The following is a 15,135-nucleotide window of genomic DNA, read 5'->3' as shown; positions in this document are numbered from 1 at the left end:
GAGGGCCCATGTTCCTGAATACTCTGAAGATTCTCTACTGCCTGGAAGCTATCGCAGATACAGACATTCATGAGTTACCACCGCTTTCTCAGAGCTTTCCCTGGAACAAGGTACTCGCTCCTCGAGGGCCTAACTCTTTCCAGCTACTGAGCCTCCTTAAGAATCTATGTGCGATTGTCATCTACTATTGGCTGTGAATACAGCATACCCTGTCTACTCACTATCTATAGTCTCTCTACAGCTCAGCAACCCTGGGATCGCAGTTCCAGTATCTGAGGGACTTCAGCCCTGCTGGGCCTATCAGCTCACTACTGCCACCTCTGGTGGTTCTACTAACCTGTCTAATAAAAAGAACTATCTGTGTCTGTCTCCATACCAAGCCTAGCTGGTGGTCCCTCGGGATATCCTCCTGGGGGCGCTGTCATCTGCTATCGGTCCAAGGATTCACCTATTTACATTCCTTTCCAGCTGAGTACCCTCTCTAGCACTGTGCTGGTACAGATTGCCAACTCAGCAGTCTATATCATAACAAGATTGCTAGCTCTGCCTACGGAGCACATCAGATTGCTAAACTCCTCCTTCTACGGGAGCCAGTCCCTAACGGATTGCTAACGCCGCACGGTGACTCATAACAGATTGCTGACTCCTTCCCCAACAGGAGTATCCAGCAGCAGATTTACATCAGATTGCTAACTCCTCCCACTTCGGGAGATGAGCACAACAGATTGCTAACTCCTCCCCTCTGGAGGAGCGAAACCTAACAGAACCTAACACTAACTATAAAACTTATCCGTCTAAGTAGCACGTTTTAGACATCTCGCTATCTTACATAACTGGATAAGTCTGAAAAGCATCACTTAGACCAGAGCTTTCCAAACTTTTCATGTTGGTGACACACTTTTTAGACAAACAATTTCGTGACACAGTAATTCAGTCTACTAGCAAACCAGAGGTTAAAGGTTAAATGAATGAAATGTATTTCGAGAATTTATGTGTTTCCTTAAATATATACATAAATAAAATGTTTCACGACACAATCTATCTCATGAAAACCTTTCATTTTTATTAAAAATATATAATATTCCAAGATTAATGTTATTGTTATAATTTATGAGTAACAATAATAAAACAAAGTTATTGTGTTATTCAATTTACCTCTTTAATGAGATGTATGAGGATGGGATGAACACAGCTTTTGAATATTTGGTGTTAATAAAAAAAAGTCCAAAAGGTGTTTTGCGTAATTTTAAAAAGCTGGCCAGTTTCACACTATAAAATTATTTGCTAGCCATATAGAATTAGTTGAATGAGGCTATGAGAGTGAAGTCTGGAATATATAGGAAGGGACAGAATGTCAATATAAATCCTGCACCTCCAGTTCTGTAAGTCTGTGCATCCACTGAAATTCCCCCAAATAATGGAGCTTGGATGTTTCCTTACAGCTCATCATACAAAAAGATATTTTCAAATTCTGGTGTCACCTCAAAGTAACAGCAGCACAAACACCTTCCACTGCCAGGCCCATTGTGAATTAACACAAAATCCCGCAAAAAAAGACACTCAAAATCTATACCGCAATCCCATCGTAACATAACAGTAATAAAACCAAGGATTCAAACAACAATAACCCTACCTGTGAAAAAGCAAGGGTAAATATTACACTGGGTCCTAAAATACCAATACACCACCTACTGAGGAAACAAAACAAACCCGATTTCTATAGATCCCTATGCTAGCAGAATCTCTCATCATGGTCACACACACACACAGAGCAGAGACAGACCCTCACCAAATAAAGGAGCACAAATTAGACAAAAACTGAAATGGAAACCCCAAGAAGCCAGACTCTGTGTTTTAACAAGGAAAAACAGAACCACCATTCCTCATAAAACAAATAAAATCAAGAAACATAAAGCATCAGTTATAATAGTAAAACCATACTAATAAAAAAATATTTTAAAACTACTAATAAATAGAATTTCTATTAATTAAAATCATATACATTTTTTACAATTTCCCAACACCAATAAAATATTTCAAAACAGCACATATATCAAATAACACTCAATAATTACAACTAATAAGGATTTTAAAAAACCCCTGCTATCCATACGTGGGAGCTCTTGATTTACAGTCACCCTGATATTGTCAAGGCTTAGGAGGTTATCCTCTCTCTCTCTCACACATACTCATATGTCCATTCTCTCTCACACATACACTGTCACATACATATGCATTCATAGTACAAGCAATTGGTTCAGGAACTGACGAGAGAGGGAACAATTTTAGATCTAATTCTCAGTGGAGCACAGGATTTGGTAAGAGAAGTAATGGTGGTGGGGCCACTTGGCAATAGTGATCATAATATGATCAAATTTGAATTAATGATTGGAAGGGAGACAGTAAGCAAATCCACAGTCCTAGTGCTAAACTTTCAAAAGGGAAACTTTGATAAAATGAGAAAAATAGAAAAAAACTGAAAGGAGCAGCTACAAAGGTAAAAAGTGTGCAAGAAGTGTGGTCATTGTTAAAAAATACCATCCTAGAAGCACAATCCAAATGTATTCTATACATTAAGAAAGGTGGAAGGAAGGCAGAACGATTACTGGCATGGTTAAAAGGTGAGGTGAAAGAGGCTATTTTAGCCAAAAGATCTTTATTAAAAAATTGGAAGAAGGATTCAACAGAAGAAAATAGGATAAAGCATAAGCATTGGCAAATTAAATGTAAAACACTGATAAGACAGGCTAAGAGAGAATTTGAAAAGAAGTTGGCCGTAGAGGCAAAAACTCACAGTAAAAACTTTTGAAAAGTATCCGAAGCAGAAAGCCTGCGAAGGAGTCAGTTGGACTGTTAGATGATCGAGGGGTTACAGAGGCACTTAGAGAAAATAAGGCCATCGCGGAAAGATTAAAAGATTTCTTTCCTTCGGTGTTTACTGAAGAGGATATTGGGGAGACACCCGTTCCAGAGAAGGTTTTCATGGGTAATGATTCAGATGGACTGAACCAAATCACGGTGAACCTAGAAGATGTGATTGGCCTGATTGACAAACTGAATAGTAGTAAATCACCTGGACCAGATGGTATACACCCCAGGGTTCTGAAGGAACTCAAAAATGAAATTTCAGATCTATTAGTAAAATTATGTAACCTATCATTAAAATCATCCATTGTACCTGAAGACTGGAGGGTGGCTAATGTAACCCCAATATTTAAAAAGGGCTCCAGAGGTGATCCAGGAAACTACAGACCAGTTAGCCTGACTTCAGTGCCAGGAAAAATAGTGGAAAATGTTAAGATTAAAATCACACACCATATAGAAAGGCATGGTTTAATGGAACAAAGTCGGCATGGCTTTACCCAAGGCAAGTCTTGCCTCACAAATCTGCTTCACTTTTTTGAAGGGGTTAATAAATATGTAGATAAAGGTGAACCGGTAGATGTAGTATATTTGGATTTTCATAAGGCATTTGACAAAGTTCCTCATGAGAGAGGAAAAGTAAACAGTCATGAGATAGGGGACGATGTCCTTTCGTGGATTACAAACTGGTTAAAAGACAGGAAACAGAGAGTAGGATTAAATGGACAATTTTGTCAGTGGAGTGGGGTGGACAGTGGAGTGCCTCAGGGATCTGTACTGGGACCTGGGCTTTTCAATAAATTTATAAATGATCTGGAAAGGAATACGACGAGTCAGGTAATCAGATTTTCAGATGATACAAAATTATTAAGAACATAAGAAATTCCCATGCTGGTTCAGATCAAGCCACAAGAACCTGGCAATTACCCAAACACCAAGAAGATCCCATGCTACTGAAGCAATTAATAGCAGTGGCTATTCCCTAAGTAAACTTGATTAATAGCAGTTAATGGACTTCTCCTCCAAGAACTTATCCAAACCTTTTTTGAACCCAAGTACACTAACTGCACTAACCACATCCTCTGGCAACAAATTCCAGAGTTTAATTGTGCGTTGAGTGAAAAATAATTTTCTCTGATTAGTCTTAAATTTGTTACTTGCTAACTTCATGGAATGCCCCCTAGTCCTTCTATTATCCGAAAGTGTAAATAACCGATATACATCTACTCGTTCAAGACCTCTCAAGATCTTAAAGACCTCTATCATATACCCACTCAGCCATCTCTTCTCTAAGCTGAACAGCACTAACCTATTCAGCCTTTCCTCATAGGGGAGCTGTTCCATCCCCTTTATCATTTTGGTTGCCCTTCTCTGTACCTTCTCTATCGCAACTATATCTTTTTTGAGATGCGGTGACCAGAATTGTACACAGTATTCAAGGTGCGGTCTCACCATGAAGTGATACAGAAGCATTATGACATTTTCCGTTTTATTAACCATTTCCTTCCTAATAATTCCTAACATTCTGTTTGCTTTTTTGACTGCTGCAGCACACTGAGCCAACAATTTTAAAGTATTATCTACTATGATGCCTAGATCTTTTTCCTGGGTGGTAGCTCCTAATATGGAAGCTAACATTGTGTAACTACAGCAAGGGTTATTTTTCCCTATATGTAACACCTTGCACTTGTCCACATTAAATTTCATCTGCCATTTGGATGCCCACATTTCCAGTCTTGCAAGGTCTTCCTGTAATGTATCACAATCCGCTTGTGATTTAACTACTCTGAATAATTTTGTATCGTCCGCAAATTTGATGACCTTACTCGTCGTATTCCTTTCCAAATCATTTATATATATATTGAAAAGCACTAGTCCAAGTACAGATCCCTGAGGCACTCCACTGTTTACCCTTTTCCACTGAGAAAATTGTCCATTTAATCCTACTCTTTGTTTTCCGTCTTTTAACCAGTTTATAATCCATGAAAGGACATCGTCTCCTATCCCATGACATTTTAGTTTTCTTAGAAGCCTCTCATGAGGGACTTTGTCAAACACCTTCTGAAAATCCAAATACACTACATCTACCGGTTCACCTTTATCCATATGTTTATTAACCCCTTCAAAAAAATGTAGCAGATAAGTTAGGCAAGACTTCCCTTGGGTAAATCCATGTTGACTGTGTTCCATTAAACCATGTCTTTCGATATGCTCTACGATTTTGATCTTTAGAATAGTTTCCACTATTTTTCCCGGCACTGAAGTCAGGCTCACTGGTCTATAGTTACCCGGATCGCCCCTGGAGCCTTTTTTAAATATTGGGGTTACATTGGCCACCCTCCAGTCTTCAGGTACAATGGATGATTTTAATGATAGGTGACACATTTTAACTAATAGATTAGAAATTTCATTTTTGAGTTCCTTCAGTACCTTAGGATACATACCATCCGGTCCAGGTGATTTGCTACTCTTTAGTTTGTCAATCTGGCCTACTACATATTCCAGATTCACAGTGATTTGGTTCAGTTCGTCTGACTCATCACCCTTAAAAACCATCTCCGGAACTGATATCGCCCCAACATCCTCATTAGAAAAACGGAAGCAAAGAATTAATTTAGTCTTTCTGCAATGGCATTATCTTCCCTAAGAGCCCCTTTAACCCCTCGGTCATCTAATGGTCCAACTGACTCCCTCACTGGTTTCTTGCTTTGGATATATTTAAAAAAGCTTTTATTATGAGTTTTTGCCTCTATGGCCAACTTAATTTCAAATTCTCTCTTCACATGTCTTATCAATGTTTTACACTTAACTTGACAATGCTTATGTTTTATCCTATTTTCTTCAAATGGATCCTTCTTCCAATTCAGATTGCAATTATAGCGTTTCTACAGTCGGGCCGATACTGAACTCCCACTGCTGTTGCATGCATACTATTTTGTGTTGCCCTTTGGAGCCGCTCTGATTGAAAGAATTTTAGCATTCACACTTCATGTGCCCAAGAGCCTGTTTATGAACGTCTATGGAATAAGCATACCAACAAGACAGTGCAAAACCTGCTACTAATGTTTTGGATTTCATTTTGAATGAGGCTTGAGAGATTGAAAAATGCAGCTTAAATGTGACATTCTGTTGTTTACAGCCCCTGAAGAAGCCCTTCACGGATTATTATTTCCTAATAAAAAATTTTTGAGGACCTTCGGCTATTCCTTGTTTTTATTCCTCACGGCTTTGTTAGACGACTTCCTTCTTGTTTTTTGGGTTTATCTCCTTTTTGAAAGTTAGTGCCAGCAGCTTGGTTCCACTCTGGTTAAGGTGGAGTCCATCTTTTCGGAAAAGTCTCCCCCTTCCCCAAACATTTCCCCAGTTCCTTACAAAACTGAATCCTTCTTCCCTGCACTATCGTCTCATCCATGCATTGAGACTCCGGAGCTCTGCCTGCCTCTGGGGACCTGCACGTGGAACAGGAAGCATTTCAGAGAATGCCACCCTGGAGGTTCTGGATTTCAGCTTTCTACCTAAAATCCTAAATTTGGCTTCCAGAACCTCTCTCCCACATTTTCCTATGTCGTTGGTGCCCACATGTACCACGACAGCCGGCTCCTCCCCAGCACTGTCTATAATCCTATCTAGGTGATGCGTGAGGTCTGCCATTTTCGCTGTAGACAGGCAAGTCACCAGGCGATCCTCACTTTAACCAGCCACCCTACTATCTATATTTCTAATAATTGAATCACCAACTATGATGGCCGGCCTAACCCTTCACTCCTGGGCAGGAGACCTGGGAGACTTGTCCTCAGTGCGAGAGGACAATACATTACCTGGAGAGCAGGTCCTTGCTACAGGATCACTTCCTGCTACCCCAGGGTGATGTTCTCCTACTGGGAGACCTTTCTGATCCAAGGCAGCACTGGGGCTGCCAGAATGGATTTGGGTCTTGGCTACTATGTCTCTGAAGGTCTCATCAATGTACCTCTCTGCCTGCCTCTGCTCCTCCAAGTCTGCTCCTCTAGCCTCCAGAGATCGGACTTGTACACTGAGAGCCAGGAGCTCTTTGCACTGAGTGCACACATACAATCTCTTACTGGCGGGTAAAAAAATCATACATGTGACACTCAATGCAAAAGACTGGAAAGCCCCTCCTCTTGCTGCTGGACTGCTGGAGAAGAAATGGCTGAGGGGGGATATGATAGAGGTGTTTAAAATCATGAGAGGTCTAGAACGGGTAGATGTGAATCGGTTATTTACTCTTTCAGATAATAGAAAGACTAGGGGGCACTCCATGAAGTTAACATATGGCACATTTAAAACTAATCGGAGAAAGTTCTTTTTCACTCAACGCACAATTAAACTCTGGAATTTGTTGCCAGAGGATGTGGTTAGTGCAGTTAGTATAGCTGTGTTTAAAAAAGGATTGGATAAGTTCTTGGAGGAAAAGTCCAATTAAGTTGACTTAGAAAATAGCCACTGCTATTAATAGCAACAGTAACATGGAATAGACTTAGTTTACTTGCCAGGTTCTTATGGCCTGGATTGGCCATTGTTGGAAACACGATGCTGGGCTTGATGGACTCTTGGTCTGACCCAGTATGGCTTGTTCTTATGTTCTTATCTTAATTTTATTGAGTTCCTAGTTAAGTTTAGGATACTAAGGGAGTTGTAATTAGAGTACTTTAATTAGCAAATTCACTTTTAAATTTAATCAGCTAGTGTCCTACAAGGGGAGGATTAAACTTTCAATAAGGGCTGGTCCAATAGTATGATTTAGATAAGACCCTGATTGATTTTTAATGAGAAAATGTCTCTTGCCTAAAGATCAAGGGTTGAGTGGGTAGGGAAAGACAGACACTAGAATTAACTATCTCTGGCTTGCTTATTACCTGAGACACACACAAACTCTAAAGAATATATCCCTCTATTTCACCTTTCACCAAACTTATATAAGTCCAAAGATTTCCCAAAGCTATACTTACCAATCCTCTTTACCCACCATTAAATTGATCTTCACTCAGTTAATTGAAGGGTTTGAGATTCACACGCAGTTAGGCACGCGCTTCCGGTCCTCTTCTACTGCAAGTGGTGCGGGGCCTCTGGAAGCTGGGGCTGTGGAATTCAGTTTCTGGATCACTTGCGGTGACCTCTGGACTCCTCTCCCAGGGGATGCTGGGAGCAGTAAGCAGATGAGCCTTCCGGTCCTCTTCTACTTCAGATTAATTAAATCACAAGTGGATTGTGATAAATTGCAGGAGGATCTTGTGACACTGGAAAATTGGGCATCCAAATGGCAGATGAAATTTAATGTGGATAAGTGCAAGGTGATGCATATAGGGAAAAATAATCCATGCTGTAGTTACACAATGTTAGGTTCCATATTAGGGGCTAGCACCCAGGAAAGAGTTCTAGGCGTCATGGTGGATAATACATTGAAATCGTCAGCTCAGTGTGCTGCAGCAGTCAAAAAAGCAAACAGAATGTTAGCAATTATTAGGAAAGGAATGGTGAATAAAGTGGAAAATGTCATAATGCCTATGTATCGCTCCATGGTGAGACCGCACCTTGAATACTGTGTACAATTCTGGTCACCGCATGTCAAATAAGATATAGTTGCGATGGAGAAAGTACAGAGAAGGGCAACCAAAATGATAAAGGGGATGGAACAGCTCCCCTATGAGGAAAGACTAAAGAGGTTAGGACTGTTCAGCTTGGAGAAGAGACAGCTGAGGGGGGATATGATAGTGGTGTTTAAAATCATGAGAGATCTAGAATGGGTAAATGTGAAACTTTCGGATAATAGAAGGACAAGGGGGCACTCCATGAAGTTAGCATGTAGCACATTTAAAACTAATCAGAGAAAGTTCTTTTTCACTCAATGCACAAACTCTGGAATTTGTTGCCAGGGAATGTGGTTAGTGCAGTTAGTGTAGCTGGGTTTAAAAAAGGATTGGATAAGTTCTTGCTGGAGAAGTACATTACCTGCTATTAATTAAGTTGACTTAGAAAATAGCCACTGCTATTACTAGCATCAGTAGCATGGGATAGACTTAGTTTTTGGGTAGTTGCCAGGTTCTTATGGCCTGGATTGGCCACTGTTGGAAACAGGATGCTGGGCTTCATGAACCCTTGGTCTGACCCAGTATGGCATGTTCTTATGTTCTTAGTAAATATACACGAATAAGCTGTCACATTTACAAGTGTAAATTCTTACAAAATTGCAGCTTCCTCGTGTAACTGTTGGCCCTACCCCGAAATGCCCCTGTTTTACACACATAAATTTACTCGCAGACCCTGATTTACATGTGTATTTTGAGGTTTCTAAAATAGCATGCACTCCTCTATATAATCTTGATTTCCTGCATTTTTTGTTGGTATGTAAACCGATGTGATATGTAAAATCGAACACCGGTATATAAAAATAAATAAATAATTAATTAAATGCTATTTTTTTTGTGTGCACAACTTTTGAAAAGTCACCTGAAAGATTTTAGAAAATAAACATAAACCTGCAGGCTCGAAGCCATAGAAAAGATTATTGGCCTAAAGGGAGCAACTTAATGTAGTCTTAAGTGATAAGATAGAATTTGGGTTCAGGAAGTCTGTGGTATTTTTAATTATTTGATCCAAAGAAACTGATGGTGATGCGTTTTAGTTTTCTTTCCATTCTTAGTCTTTTGTCACCTATTATCACTATTGGTTTTCTTCCCTTCCTCTCTTCCACTTTGCCGCTGATTCCAGGAGAGGAAGTTTGTGGGAGGTGCTGGTCAGATCAGCGAGAGGATGATGGAGCTCCTGGAAGGCCGCGTGAAGCTGCAGAGGCCCGTGATCCGCATCGAGCAGTCTGGAGACAGTGTTGTGGTGGAGACTCTGAACCACGAGCTGTATGAGGTAATTCAGTCAAGCCGCAGCCATGCCGGCTCCACTGGGGAGGGTAAGAAGGGATCATGGGCTGCAGCTCTCAGGAAGGTACAGCTGACTGTGCCAGGGTGCGGCTTCTCTTTGCTTCGCACAGTATCTGAACCATGGACAAAATGGGCGTCTATCACATTCCTGTCCATTATGCATGCTTTTATTTGTAAGCCGCCTAGAGCTGTGTATAGGCGGCATATAAATTTCTCTTAAATAAATAAGGGTTGGGGGGGGGGGGGCATTTCCTTAGGGGAGAATTCAGGTTTTGTTTTTAAGAGTCGCACCCACCTCTGAAATGCAGAAGAAATCACCGTCTGCCATGGTGACTCCCGTTTATTAATATCTCCTATGATATTATTCTCCTCTGCTGTCATCAATTGAGAATATTCAAGATGTTTCAAAGTGTTGCTCTTTTTATATATCTGATTTATCTTCCACCTTTAGGCATTTCAAAGCAGATTACATTCAGGTACTGTAGGTGCAGTTTCATCCTGTTCTTTGGGCTTCTAGCTCAATTGAAATCACTTCTACTAGGCTGTGGTACCAAGTTTCTTCATTCCCAACAATAGGGGGGGGGTGGTTTCCCTTATTTTATAACTTTCTCTGCTACCCCTGCCATTACAGTAATGGTCTTTGGCTAAGGGGCCACAGGCGGTAGCTTTCTCTGGGACCTAGTACATGTACGCTCTAAGTCCAGTCAATAGATACCACTGTTGACCAATGGTTGAGAATCCCTCTCGCCACAGAGGCTGTGAATGCGGCCTCTGCAGCTTTCTGAGCATCAGGTATACATAGGAAAAGCGGCTTGGCCTGTGAATGGAAAACCTCATGGTACATGAAATATAGTAATTGCACCTTCCTCTGCACTCTGGAGCTGGCTGCAGTCGCTTGCAGTGCACTAGGCAAGAAAGGCATCCTCTCTTTTTCCTACAGGCCAAGTTCCTAATCTGTGCCATCCCTCCCGGCCTGACAACAAAGATTCATTTTAACCCAGAGCTGCCAGCTTTGAGGAACCAGCTGATCCAGCGACTTCCAATGGGATCTGTCATTAAGTGTATGGTGTACTACAAGGAAGCCTTTTGGAGGAAGATGGGTATGTATATGGAAAAGAAGGATCGGATGTGTTCTTGCTTACTTTCTGAGTCATGTCACACTCTTATGCTGTTATTCTGACAGTATGTACAGATTTATGAAGGTCAAAGCAAACTATGAATGAAAAAAGGACAAACCATAACGTTTCTTTGAGAGGAGAAATGCATCTGCTGCAGCTCCCGTCACCAAAGGATGTCACATTCTTGTAACATGGAGAAGTCTTTAAATCACTGCAGTGCCAGCTGCATGCTTATAGGAACCCTGGTGCCAGCTTACGCTAATAGCAATGCTGCGGTACCATGTGCATTTGTGTGCTTTGAAGTTTAAACTTCGCCACATCTTTTGCTGTAAATATTGAAATGAAAGGTTTTAGAAGTGAGGTTGTGTGCTTGCAGTTCTACATCACATGCCACATCACATGCCAGGTGTGGGCACAGGTCTGGCTGAGTGCTTGCCCTGGTGTTGTACGTTGTTCCTGTCTCAGCACATGCCTTTTATGCACTGAGCCTGTGACCACGACTCAGGTACTGCCCCCAAATTCATTACTGGCCAGCCTGTCCTGTTCTACTGCAATCAGAAAATGTCCTGCCCACAGGACTCAGATTTTGAGTTTAAAATAAAAAAAACCTGCTACTTTAAATTATTTTTTAATCTTATGTTCAACTGTCTTCACTGAAAATCCAGTAATGCCCAAGCATTTTGTGACATTAATGTTGAAACTGACTTATTTGCCTTCTGGTAATGAAGCCCATCCTGATGCTGTGTAACAAATTATAATGCTTCATTTTTCTCAACCATCTTATAATGAAAGTCAGCGCAGAGCCTCTGAGGCAGTGCAAACTCACAAGTCCTGCAACATCTCCAGTCCCTCTTCATGCACGGCTTCCTTGTACTTCAGAAACTCGTGCAAGGGCAGGGCCACTGCAGGGTCTGTGAGCGTGTGCCGGATCTCAGGCCCCATGCTCCCTTCCACTATTAATGCTGCTGCTGCTTATACCTGAAAGGCACTGCCTTTTGAGGCACTTGTGACCCCAGCTGAAGGTTTTGTGACCCCCAGTTTGGGAAGCCCTGTTTTAGAGGGACACCAGCATGTCTCAGGTGCCTGAATGCAGAAATCATCACCCCCTCCATGGGTGTACTGCATGCTCGGTTCTGTGTTATGACTTAAAACAACCTTTATCCTGAAGACTTCCATCTATGTTCCAACCTTTCACAGGCTACTCTGGTTCTATGATCATAGAGGATGAAGAGGCACCAATCGGGATTACGCTGGATGACACGAAGCCGGATGGTTCTGTTCCTGCTATCATGGGGTAATGGGTGATACAGACTGCAATGCATATGACATAAGAACACACACACACACACTGCAGACTTGAAGCAAATGTGGTGCCAATTGTGCTGTGTCACTAGCTGGCTCGCTCAGAATAGCAAGTTACCCCATTTTTTTTTGGTTCTTTTGCACCCTCCTGAGATCTTATTCCTAGCTTTACAAAGATGATCGATGTCGTCGTCTCTTCCCGAGCGTTCAGGCATGCAAGCCGTCGGGAAGCAGATGCCTGCCCTCTGATCTCAGCGCCCTAGCTCTTTTAAATTTTCAGCAAATGCAGAATTTAAAAAAAAAAAAAATCGAAATACATGCCAGATTCAAAGTACCATCATGAGCTTGTTTCCCCATTAACTGAAATATGTTTTCTTCAGTTTCATCCTGACAAGAAAGGCCTCGGCTCTGACACATCTGAGCACAGAGGAGAGGTAAGTCTCTCCGAGAGAGGACCCGCTGGCATGGGCTTCAATAACAATGGTTTTTTTCCCCCTTAACACTGTTTTATTGCTTCTGTATCTCCAAGAGTTGAACCCAAGTTTTAGTTATGCCAGACAGCCAAAATGTGTTGTTTTTTTTTGTTTGGGTTGTTGCACATTGAAGGTTGACAGAGGACATGTCACTGCTCACTCAGCACACCCTAGGCATTCAGCTCCTTTAGCATTTGAAGCAGGAGGGAACAAACCATAGCAAGCGAAGGCGCACGCTACCTTGCAACCGCGACTACAATCTTCCTGAAACCGCGGTGCCCTCCTGCAGGACCCAACAGTACTAGGGGGTGAACTGCTACCCCCAGGGGAGTTTGAAGTCCCTCTTAGTAGAGTGAAAAAAAAAAAAAAGGTATCAGAATTCAACAAGGCTTGGGACAGGCCTGGGGGATCCTTAATGTTGGGAAAGGGAAAGTGAAAGTGAAACTGCAGATCAGTGAGGCAGGGAGTCGGGCAGAAGGAATGGCTTTTGTTTGTTTTCTGAAGACGTTTCTCTCCCTGCTAGGAAGAAGAGACTCTGTCAGCTGTACGCAAAGGTTATGGGAACAGAAAAAGCACTGCACGTAAGAGAGAACTCTTCCTGATGCTGTAAATTGGAATAAGAATGTGGAAACAGGAGGGAGGGTCAATAAATAAGATCTCTTTAAGCATAGCATCAAAGCAGCTTACCTTCACCTTTTTTATGGCCTCCTCCTGATCTCTACAGTAGAGATGTGAATCGGAACCAGAATCGGTTCGGATTCCAGTTCCGATTCACATGTGAGTTTTTTTCCATCGGGCCCAATCGCAGTTTTGTTTATCGGCAGCGCCCGAGCCGATAAACAAAAAACCCACCCCGACCCTTTAAAACTAATCCCTTTGCTTCCCCCACCCTCCCGACCCCCCCAAAAACATTTTACAGGTACCTGGTGGTCCAGTGGGGGTCCCGGGAGCGATCTCCCGCTCTCGGGCCGTCAGCTGCCACTAATAAAAATGGCGCCGATGGCCTTTGCCCTTACCATGTGACAGGGTATCCGTGCCATTGGCCGGCCCCTGTCACATGGAGGGAGCACTGGATGGCCGGCGCCATCTTTAAAAATGGGATTAGTTTTAAAGATTCGGGGTGGGTTTAGGGGTTATTTTTGTGTGCCGTTTTTCCCACCCTCCCCCAAAATGATAAGAGAACCCCCACGATCAATATCGTGGGGTTTTCCTATCATTTCGGGGGAGCCCCGATTTCTGACGATTTCGAAAATATCGACGATATTTTCAGTCGTCCGAAGCCCGATTCACATCCCTACTCTACAGTATACATTTGGTGGATGGGGTATTTTGTAATGGAGTTCTGGGGCTTGTCTTGCAGCCGGTGCATTACGAAGAGAAGAACTGGTGTGAGGAGCAATACTCGGGCGGGTGCTACACAGCTTACTTTCCCCCGGGGATCATGACTCAGTTTGGAAGGTATGATAAGGTTCAATTATTCATTTCTAAAGAATCCACTGCAGGAACGTTAGAATATCTGTTTGATGGGCTAGTTCTCCTGATTGTGTTAACTGTTCTGAGTAAATAGCCTGGATGCTTTGAGAAGTGGAGCGTTATCGCAGACGCCCTGACCGCGGCCAGTAAGTTGCAGGCGCCTTTCGAAGAATATTGAAGAATTACAACCAAACACCATGCGCCATATTTTAAAAAGGCCCGGCGAAGCGCATAAAGCCCCGGGACCGTGTAAGTCCTGGGGCTTTAATAAAGGGGCGGGGCGGTCTGGGGGTGGGGCCAGAGGCCTCCGACAGAGCAGCCATTGCCACTGTGTCGGAGGATTGAGTGACGGCAGGCTGCCGGCTTGCCCAACTTGTGCCTGTCCGGAGGCAGGCGCAAAAGGTAAGATACAAATTTTGGTGGGGGTTCGACTAGGGCTAGGGGGGAAAAGATTAGGGGAAGGGGTGGGAAGGTCAGGTTAGGGGGAGGGAACGGGGGAAAGCAGCGCAGCTCAGCAAGTTCAAGGTGCACAATTATGCACCCCCTTGCGCGCGCCGACCCCCGATTTTATAACTTGCGCGCGCATGTTATAAAATCGGGCGTGCATGTGCGCGCGCCGGGTAGCACACGCACATGTACGCCCATGCACAACCTTTTAAGATCTACCCGTGTGCAGCCCCTGTGCTGCCGGCTAACTGAGATCAGGAGTTCATTGGGGAGTGCTGGGTCCACTTTCTGACCCATACTCTCTGGGGGTAGGAGGGGAAGAAAAATCTTTCAAGGCCCTTAGGCTTTTTGTACAGGTCCAGCACAAAACAGTGGCTGCTGTTGAAAAATGAAATCCTTGTGCTGAAAGCGTGCTTACAAGATTAAAATCACAAGCGGTGCACTGTTGCTTAGTGCACATCAATACAGAAAAAAATAAAGTTCCAGAATTAAAACCTCAGCCTCGGCCAGTATTAAATCTGCACTTTTTGGCAGCAGGCGCTTTTAACAAGGGCCCCTCCGTGGGCA

General features: G+C 42.8%; 1 protein-coding gene across 1 annotated transcript in view; it reads left to right on the top strand.

Annotated features, from left to right (window-relative positions):
* LOC115092336 (amine oxidase [flavin-containing] A-like) overlaps positions 1 to 15,135 on the top strand; it is a 96,804-nt gene that overhangs the window by 74,831 nt on the left and 6,838 nt on the right. Inside the window, 6 exon segments of the mRNA XM_029603126.1 lie at positions 9,592 to 9,741; positions 10,696 to 10,855; positions 12,071 to 12,167; positions 12,556 to 12,609; positions 13,172 to 13,229; positions 14,009 to 14,106. Coding sequence (XP_029458986.1) covers positions 9,592 to 9,741; positions 10,696 to 10,855; positions 12,071 to 12,167; positions 12,556 to 12,609; positions 13,172 to 13,229; positions 14,009 to 14,106 — 617 coding nt within the window.

Source organism: Rhinatrema bivittatum, chromosome 5 (genome assembly GCF_901001135.1).
Source record: "Rhinatrema bivittatum chromosome 5, aRhiBiv1.1, whole genome shotgun sequence".
Lineage (NCBI taxonomy): Eukaryota > Metazoa > Chordata > Amphibia > Gymnophiona > Rhinatrematidae > Rhinatrema > Rhinatrema bivittatum.
This window is presented reverse-complemented; position numbering and strand designations above follow the sequence as displayed.